At 40.5% G+C, this 9,978-nt stretch overlaps 1 protein-coding gene across 1 annotated transcript in view; it reads left to right on the top strand.

Annotated features, from left to right (window-relative positions):
- Positions 1-9,978, top strand: part of LOC137973984 (uncharacterized) — a 62,722-nt gene that overhangs the window by 18,156 nt on the left and 34,588 nt on the right. Inside the window, exons 13-24 of the mRNA XM_068820898.1 lie at positions 357-435; positions 918-999; positions 1,393-1,447; positions 1,785-1,869; positions 2,563-2,631; positions 3,717-3,818; positions 4,436-4,516; positions 4,993-5,046; positions 5,519-5,666; positions 6,044-6,325; positions 7,749-7,880; positions 8,094-8,266. Of these exons, the coding sequence (XP_068676999.1) occupies positions 357-435; positions 918-999; positions 1,393-1,447; positions 1,785-1,869; positions 2,563-2,631; positions 3,717-3,818; positions 4,436-4,516; positions 4,993-5,046; positions 5,519-5,666; positions 6,044-6,325; positions 7,749-7,880; positions 8,094-8,266 (1,342 nt within the window). The remainder of the gene's footprint in view (positions 1-356; positions 436-917; positions 1,000-1,392; positions 1,448-1,784; positions 1,870-2,562; positions 2,632-3,716; positions 3,819-4,435; positions 4,517-4,992; positions 5,047-5,518; positions 5,667-6,043; positions 6,326-7,748; positions 7,881-8,093; positions 8,267-9,978) is intronic.

The following is a 9,978-nucleotide window of genomic DNA, read 5'->3' as shown; positions in this document are numbered from 1 at the left end:
AAGAGGTGTCTTTTTGAAATCAAGGCTTAAAACGTGGACCACTTAGTGTTTTGTTAACATAGTTTTGAAATCCAAAGAAAAATATGAATTGATTTTTTGGTCACAGAGCTTTATAGTGAAACAAAACGAAGGTGCAAATGTAAAACTTGGAGCGGTCCGTACGCGGGTACCGGATGGGAAAATCCGGAATGCTGGAACGCGCGGGATTAGCCAATCACATTCTAGGATTTACGATGCTTAATAAAAACAAGGGTTACATCATTCTGATTATATACCTACACTGCCTATCCTGGGCTTAATAACGAAAAGGTAATACAACATGTAGTCAATTTCTTCTTCTATGGTTTCCATGGCAGAGGAAAAATGTGGGATGATTATGGAGGGATGGCATACAAAGGATCTATCTGCGGGAGAACGTCACTGGGTGTTGATGCGGTGAGTTAACATAGATTCATCGGGCCTTTTTCAGTTGAGCGACTTAATAATTAGGTTCGCCAATCACACCGCAAGCGTGTACACTCAAAAGAAGAATTTGATTCAAGAGGCAGATGCATACAACCGGCCTCAAAAAAGCCAGGGAAGACGCAAGCAAACAAGTCAGAAGCTTCTCTTTATTTTCGATTGCTGCAAAGAAATAGTGCCCAATATCTTCCCAACCAAAATTTGATATCTTCAATTTCTAGGGCATGGTATAAGTTATAATACTTTTTGCCTCCCCCCCCCCTCCCTCCTCTATTATTTGTCAATTTTGTACTTTACTTATGTTTTAGAATGGAGTATAAGTTTATTATCCTTTCCCATTCTCGAGATTCTCTTTAAGCATACATACTATTTACACGTTTATCTATAATGGATGAAAGGTGGTCAAAATAGAATTCCTGCCTTATTTTGAGCATGCGTGCTGTGCTTATTTGCAGTGGAACTATTGGGGATCCCTGGGCCCTTGGCTGGCGCTGTCCCACGAACTTGGACACAACTTTAATTTCGATCACGATGACAGTAAGTTAAAGATCTTTGATTTTTTTCTTCTTCCTTTTATACCTTTCCTTTTTTGCGAAGTCTGGCTAGCGTTGTGGTCTTCATGTAATCCTCCCACCTCTTCGATTGTACGTGGGCTGAGTAGCAGTTGATCTCAGCCTGACCCGAGGGTTTTCTCCGGGAACTCCGGTTTTCCTTCCTCACAGCTGCTTACAGCTGATTTCGACTTCCCTGGTAATCTATACTAGTCAACTGGGAACTGAGTAGTGAATTGTCTTATATTTGTCTTTATATTGTCTTTATGTTTGTAGTAGCTGGGGGAACTTCCTGCTCCACTCCCCCGAACCCAAGTGACACACCTTAACCGAATTGAAGTTTCTGACGTCGCAATAAACACTGTTTTCTTTTGCCTAGTTTGGCCGACTTGCAAATGTCTTTCGCCTCGTGGGTGCATCATGGGAAGCTTCAAGTGAGTAGCAATATAGTTCTTCCTCAACAATTTGTGTCCTTCGTTCTGAAGACAATATTCTTCTAATGTAAAATAATCCACTCGTTAAATTCGGGGAAAACCAGATTGCGAGTTTTCCATTTCACCACTACTGAAGATATCCTGACTGGCCTTCTTTGTTCCTACAAGTTTGTGAAACCAAATGCTTCCATACACTGAATGCCGAATAGAAAATTTCTGAATCGTAGAGTGGTCTTCCAAACGACGGTTAGCTTGGTGTGGCCAGCCAAGTTCATCTCTTTATTTATTTACTATTTCGTTACTTTTGATGACAATTTTTTGGCTTCTTTATGAACAGGACAAGGGTCCCTGGCTTTTCGGATTGTAATTTGCACAACATGTCCTCCATTGATGACAGTTGCCTTTACAACTTTCCGAGAAAGGTAAGGCATAGCTTATGCTTTCTAATGTAAGGGAAAACTTACGCGAGAAGGGGAGTAAGGTGTTCAAAACTAGAGACCTTGCGCTCTAAGGGCCATGGCACGCTTACTCGGTCAATGTAATAAATTATTTCGCGATCAGCTTTTTGGATGAATTTGAATCTCATTGGTGCTTAAGACGAGTTAGAAAAAATCTGTTGTTCGTCATTAATAGGGAGCTTTAGATTCTAGGACGAGAACCACTACAAGTACGAGATTTTCTCATAGAACAACGGCGAGCGCTCGCAAACCAGCGTCATTTTGGCGGGAAAAATATGATACAGTCGTAATTTTAGTACGAAGTTTTGTAAAATAATGTTGTCATGTCAAAACAAGTAAACAACACGGTAGCAGTTTTGCCATTTTTCGATCAGCAAAAAGGCTCAGTTACCAGTAATAAGAATACCTGAGCAACCTATGCTGCTTATAAAGAGTAAGATTAATGGTACGGGCTATAAATTTTCAAAGTATTTTCGCTCAAAACGGGCAGTCAAAACTCGTACTCGTCTTCGTCCTCGTCCTAGAAACTACAGGTCCCTCTTAACTCTGGGCAGGACCGCACATAACCTAACTGAATGATGACAATGATGATGTTGTAATAACATTGAATTAATAGTAATAAACAAATAAAGTGATTTTATTTTCCGACTTTCTTAGGTAGTAAATTCACAGTGTGGCAATGGAATCCGGGAACCTAGGGAAGTCTGCGACTGCGGTACACCAGAGGTAAAAGCAGATTGCGCTTGCGTAATTCCTAGTGTGAGGTCGCTTTCCAGTGACTCGAAATCGTTTCCTTTGGGCTCCCATAAAAATCATTTGCAAGAGATTAGGACAAGTCTTTGTCTTTCTTTTGGAGTGGGCCAGAATACATTCAGAACGAAAAGAATTGGCTCGTACCAGATATCCAAATTGAGTGTGGATCAAATTACATTCATTCCCGGCATAAGTGGGGCTCTTCGGATTGAATACTGGATAATTATATTTAAAAATTCTTCGCCTAGGCTGCTCGAGCTGCTCCTTTCCTCGATATGGGTTTCTCGAGTATTTAACTCAGTATCAAAAGTACCACCAAGTAATATGCTTCCTGGTTTAATCACCGTTTGATCTTCTCACAACTGATCACAATCTTGCATTCTAATACCATAGCCCCGGCAGAGGTTCTCATTTCTTTATCTTCTGTTTCCGCTTCGCATCAACATTTCGTCCGAGCAGAAGAGAAGAGCCTCCTTAAGGGCACCCAATGAGCAAATTTAAGCCAAACGCCTTTGATAGACATTTTGAGGCTCCTAGTAATGTATAAAGACTCAGCTGAAAATTGAAGTATCCGAAAATTTAGGAATTGAAATCTTCATTTTAAAAATTTGTAGCCGAAAGTTACTATCTAAAAACTTACCAGCGAACCATTTACTCATCCGGCGAAACTGCTATGTAACCTCTTAAGTGCTCAAAATTGCAAGAATATCCCTTCCAAAACCGTAAGGAACTCCTTTTCCCTGTTTTCGAATTTTCACTTGATGTTTCAGTAAAGAAATCTGCAGCTGTTTGGCAACGTTAACGTGACTGAACTGAATTCTTAGGACAGTTTGACTCTCCCGAGTAACAACACCATTAAGTACAAAGTTTATCCTAGTAATTAAATGAATTTACTATTTAGCAGCATGGTTAGTTTTCATACCTTGTCTCTTAAAGTAGTTCTTCTGTTTTAGAGAGGAGAGGGTGGAGGGAGCCATTTGGATTACTTCACTTCCTGTGGAAAACCTTAACTCATCATTTTTCCACACGAATTTATGTCTAATCATATTTATTTCAAGGAATGCACTGTGCGGGATCCTTGTTGCGAGCCAAATGACTGCAGTTTAAAGAGTTCCTCCCAATGCAGTGATGTAATTCACAGCTGCTGTCAAAAGTGCCAGGTATATTTTATTTGTATTTTTGTTAAGTTAAGCGGCATTTGCAACTTGTATAACGAGACTTACTATGTCAAGGACATGTATCTGAATTGCGGAAAAAAAATTAAGCTTCGATGTAGGTCACCGCATTTGTGAAGGTTACTTGAGCAGTAATGAATGGGAAGCATAAAAAGTTAAGCCTTGAACGGGACTCGAACACATCGCCTTTGCGAGACTGGTGCAGTGCTCTGCTAGTTGAGCTTTTAAGCCAATTGGGAGATGATGATTTGAGAGCTAGTTGGTGATATACCCGTAGAGGATATGAATATGAAAGTACTTATTATTCTTTCTGCAGCTCAAACTAGTCTGTCAGATATATATTATAAATTCACAGATATCTTGGCGTTTCACAAGAATTAACTGCATGCTTAGCTTGTCTCCGTTAGTCAGGTAATTCTGACTTGTCAGGTGTAGCACAGCACATTTGTGGGTACTATTCAAAGAGCTACCGAATATTTTTTCCTTGCTCAACAATGCAGGGATCTAATTTGGGCCTCCGTATTAAATTGTGTATAATTTTATTGGACATGCTTGAACTGAAGTGCAATACTAATGCTCTCTTTAAACTATGTCAAATTCAGTTTTCTCCTCTTGGAACACTGTGTCGAAATAGCACAGGAGAATGCGATGTGCCAGAAGTTTGTGACGGAAAGTCTGCACAGGCAAGTAGTATCTAAAATAATCATAATCCCCAACCATTTTTCTCATACATTTATAAGGGTCCCAAGGTTTTGCCATTCTCAACAACTGAGTTGAGCTGTATCCTATAGTAAGGATATCTCAAACGCCACCTTTTGTTGTAAATGTGCATACCAGAGCCTCATTAGTGGTCGAAACGAAGTGTTCTTGAGAAGACTGTTGGTGATTGCCTTGCTAAGTACCCAAACGCAAAGACTAAACAACAGAAACAATGGCTTGAACCTCAAGCAATATAGAAGCTGCTTCAATGCCAAATAATAGCTGGCTTTCCAGAGCTGCTCCGCTACCCTCAGATAATTGCTGCGCAAGTTCAAACCAGGCATTAAAAAAAAATCTTTTCTCATCGATTTCCAGCTGGAGCGAACAAAACAAATGTAAAGACACAAAGAATTTTTCATTTGAAAGTGTGCATTTCTTGTACACTTCCCTTTCCTTCTAGTGTCCTTTAGATGATCACATCAAAGATGGAACGTCCTGTCAGGGGGAGGGAGAGGTAAAATTTTGCTGTTATCAACGTCATGCGTGTTGCATTAGATGTGATTTCATGCAAAATAATATATCCAGTTCTCCAGATTAGCAAGCCATACTTGTCGAGAGTTTTTTCAGGTGCATGAGTTTATGGTGAGAAAACAGAAATGGGAAAAGAATTAGCCTGTTGGTTAATTCAATACAATATCTGGAGCTCAAAAATTTATACTGGTCAGCTTTTAATGTTTAGCACGTATATACAGACGCGATGCCAAATGAAAACATCCCAAATCCTGATTTATCGTTTACATTCCGGAAATCGATCATTGCTAGAAAAAATGATCATTAATCGAAGCACACAATTCAATGAATGCAGATCAAACGAAAAAGACGATAGCTTGAAGTAGGTGAATGTTTTTAGAGTGCAAACACCGTGCCTCGCTGAATGGCGCCCTTCTGTAATAGAAACTCGTTTAATTTATGTTTCGTGTTGTTAGCTACTGGTGGGAAAGTACATGGGGAGTGTGAAAAAGGCAATTTTACCACAGCCAATCACAGCACGGCACATAAGGATCAATCCGCAATTTTGGGAGGGAGACTTGTGTACTAAAATTGATTTGCTTGGCTGCAGAACAGATTCTTCAGGTGAGTATTAACGTGTCCTGAATATGATTAGGGATAAACAATTTCGTATATTTGTACTTTGCTTAGTCAAAAATGACAGAATTTAGGAAATGAGCGTATTTAAATCTTGAGGAACTGTTTGAATTCATCAGCACTGAAGGGAAATTAAGGTTTACTTACACTGTACAAAAAAGGATAATAAATCGTTTGCCCCGTTTTACAAATATTTTCCAAAAAAATTCCTCAAGACGTTTACTTACGCAAAGGGTAAGGGGCGTACCGCTGACATCTTGCCTCTGTAGCATTCCACTGATGTGCGTCAAACCCTAACTAAAAAATATAAACAAGGTTTTATGCAGCAAATTAAATATACCTCGACTTAATCTTTCCTTTTTTAGCATCATCGTCCGCTCCCACCCCAATTCAAGGCCTTGGTGGCCTGTGCGTAATGCCACAAGGTTGGGCCTCCTGTCCTTCACCGGACGGAACGGAGTTGATCTTTACGTCTCCTGGTCGTTGTGGAGGAGAAGATTCCCAGTTCACTCTATCAAATGGCATTCTTATGCATAAATGTAGTAAAAAGAGAGTATGTCCCAAGGGAGGAAGAAATTATTATGGAGTTCCACTGGTCATTGACAGTAAATGTGACGTTACAGAGTCCAAGTTTGAAAGGACTCAAGGTGAATTTATGGCTTTGATGAATGTAGTATATATGTTCTGCTTTGTTAGCAAACAGTCAATCAACTATACAGAGAATCGGCTAGTTTGTGAGCTAGTCAGTCGGCCGAACTGTAAAATGGCAAACAAGTGAAATTAACCTACCAGTCAGTCGATCAGTCAGTCAGTCAGTCTGTCACTCACTCACTCAATCACTCACTCACTCACTCACTCCTTCACTCACTCACTCACCCACTCACTCACTCACTCACCCACCCACTCACTCACACACGCACGAACGCACGCACGCACGCACGCACGCATGCGTGCACGCTCTCAGTCAGTGAGTCAGTTTGTCTGTCACTCACTTACTCACTCAGTCACTCACTCACCCATTCGGCGGTGTGTCAGTCATTCTGCCTCTTGCTCTGTCTTTCATCGATAAGATCTGAAAATTAATTCGTCAACATCTCAATAGTCACAATGGCAGTGCTGGCCGATTTTTCGAAGGCATTTGATACTGTGGCCTATGGACCTGTTTTAAAAAAGCTACATAAACGGGGAGAAAACGGTTTGTCCAAATTGATGGCAATTCCTCTAGCACCATTGACGTATCCTTTGGCGTTCCACAAGGATATATTCTTGGGCCTGTATTATTCATTTTAATGTTAATGACCTATCTTAATTTCTGGGATCAGTAACTTTATATCAATACGCCGACGGCACGACCATATGTGTCCAAGACAAACCATCCAACATCGGATCAAGGATCAAGCCTTCTCGCCTCCTAGAAACTCAATTGCAGGAGATCCTCCTGTGGAACGACGATGTGCAGTTTAAAATAGCTAAGTGTTACAGCACTTTGTCCGAACTCAAGAAACTAAAAAACCTTGCACTTTTTCATGTTAGAACAGATCTAACTGAGAGTCTTGTTTTATCAAGAATTGGCTACAACTATGTTGTGTCCTACCCTCCTCTAGTTTATCTAGTTAAGCATTTGCAGAGTGTTTAACTATCCGCGGCCGCTTTTGTGTTAAATCGTTTTGCTAAAGAGTCGGGTGTGTTAGATCTTGGTTGGCTACCTGTTACTTACCGTAGAGACTTGAACCTGTCAAAACTAGTCTCCAATTCATTGAATCACTTACGCTGGCCATCATACATGTATCTATAGCATGAACGGTACACACAATGAGCGTAAGCTTACAGTACCCATAGTTAATGATACGCCACAAGACTGTGGAGCTGCAATATAATATTAACAAGCTCTCAGCAAACATGAGGCACAGTACTGGTCCCCCTGACTTTACACACAAGTGTAAAAAGTATTTTTGTTCACTAGCTAAGCTATTGGTTTGACCATTATCTTTTCCTTAATTATTAGTTGGGTATCAAGCATATACGAAAACATGTATCATTCTCCTATCCTTGCTTTGCTTTGATTGCCAGGGAGGTCACTTCGACACGTGTCTAGTCGGCTCTGCGTGCACCCGCTAAACGGTGTTGCTATGGAGGGAGTCAAACTTGTCTTATGGAAAGGATGCGAAAAAGAGGGGCTAGGCTTGCATTTCGTGGCTCATGGTAAGTCATGGAAAGGGCTGGAGTCTTGGACGCTGGGTCGGATATCATTCTATTTGATCGGCCATCATTTTCAGCCTCATCCAATAATTGACTCTGTAATCAATGGCGACAATATTATTGATTCAAATAGACTTAATTCACTACACTTTTATGTCTTTGACTGTTATCCCCGGCACCAATACACAGTTTATGAGCGTGTCGTGTGATTTTTAGATTGTCTAGGTTCCCTTGGTTTGGCTGATAGACAAGTCATCCCCGACGCTCGTATCACGGCCTCAAGTCACAGGCCAGGTTATCCAGCCAAGGAAGCGCGGTTACATAGCTTTAAAGGATGGTGTGCGGCACGGAAGGACCAAAAACAGTTTATTCAGATTGATTTGGCTCAGGCAAGTGAACTTCGTTTGTGTAAGTGTGGTCAGAAAGGATACTAAAACTAGCTGAGAGTAAGTTTGGGCAAAAAATAAGGAAAGCTGCAATCAGTGGCAACATATCTTCGCGTGAATTGCACATTAATTTTTTTTCGTGAAATGATATATGAAATAAATCGTATATTGAACTGCGGATATGAAATCAAGTAAAGCTATGATCTTTGCACTTATGAAGGTAATTTTAGCAAGTCCTGAATTTTTTCAGTCTTCTGTACGCAATTGCTAAATTTGCCTTCATAACTGCGAGGATCGTAGCTTTACTTGATGTTATTTTTCCTTTTGGACATACGTGATTATTTACAAAGTGTATGAAATTAAGCGATGAATGGCCAGAAAATTACATGTCTTTTTCTAAGCCAACCAGATGAAAACTCAATCAATATCCATCGCTCTTATTTGGTGTATAGGCGCACCTTGGAGCCGGCTTTTTGCTTTTGCCTCGAGTTCTCATTGGTTTTCAAGTCGCCCGCCGTAGAAGACAAAAGACTGCTTTAATACGCATGTGTCGAATAATTTGTTCGTACACAAGGACTAGCATCCTGACCCTGTCGAAGTACTAATCGCAAAGTTTTCGTGCGACGGACGGAAACCGGAAGTGAACATTCCGCGTGCCAGGACAATGGTCTCTCCCAGATTTCCAAACTAATCGTCAAGACAAGTTAAACCGGAAAACAGCTCACTTCCGGTTACCGTCGGTGGTTGAAAAACGCTGCACACTTGAGTTCCCTATGTCAACAAGTCGACAACACAAATGCATGCCATTTGGGAAAAACAAATGCATCGAATTTTGAGTTCATTTTACTTAGGTCTTTATTAATGTAAACAGATTCTCGAAACTAAACGCACACTATGGTTGTAAAGACTTGAATTAAACATCGTCATTTCCATAAAAGAATGGATGGTTCGTATATTTGTGTCACGTGTATCTGGAACCAAATTTTTTGTCATGGAGGTGTACTTCCAGTATTCAAATGTTGATGATGTGACGTGGTATGTCACATCAACGTGCGAATGGTGACTGTAAAGGGTTAAAATAAGGCCACAAACGCCATATCGAAAAGTCGCTAGGTTTACAGATGTTTGCTTGTCTGCAACATTAAGGCAAACAAACTTACTTTAATAGCCCCATGGAAAATAAGTAAAAGCTTATTAACTGAAAGGACAACAGTTGGCTAGCAATTAATGCCAAACAGTCGAACGAAATCTCTGTGGTCCCTTCTAACATGATCACGAGCGTATCAAATTGACCGGCTTCCAACTGAGTGGCTTCATAGTTCAGTTGGTAGAGCATTGCCTCAGCATCGCAGAGTTCATGGGTTCGAACCCCGTTGGAACCACCTGAATTTTTCAGGTGTCAACAAAGGTCCATTCACACTACAACAGTACTACATAGAAAACCATATATATTTCCCGTGTAAACTATCCGTACCATATTTTCACGAAATGGATCCGAAATGGATGGTAGGTACGGACCCCCTTTTATTGTTCAAGAACGTTGAGTAAACGCGTTTCCTTTGCGTAATATCTTTTGCATGACTGTGAACCTACCGTATTTTACTGCGGTTTCTGAAGGGTTCACGCACATGTACTGTTGCACTATTTTGTACATGATTATACACCAACTTTATTCATTCAATATAATGAAAGGGAGAGATACCAGAGGTTATATC

The sequence above is a fragment of the Montipora foliosa genome, chromosome 10 (genome assembly GCF_036669935.1).
Source record: "Montipora foliosa isolate CH-2021 chromosome 10, ASM3666993v2, whole genome shotgun sequence".
Lineage (NCBI taxonomy): Eukaryota > Metazoa > Cnidaria > Anthozoa > Scleractinia > Acroporidae > Montipora > Montipora foliosa.
This window is presented reverse-complemented; position numbering and strand designations above follow the sequence as displayed.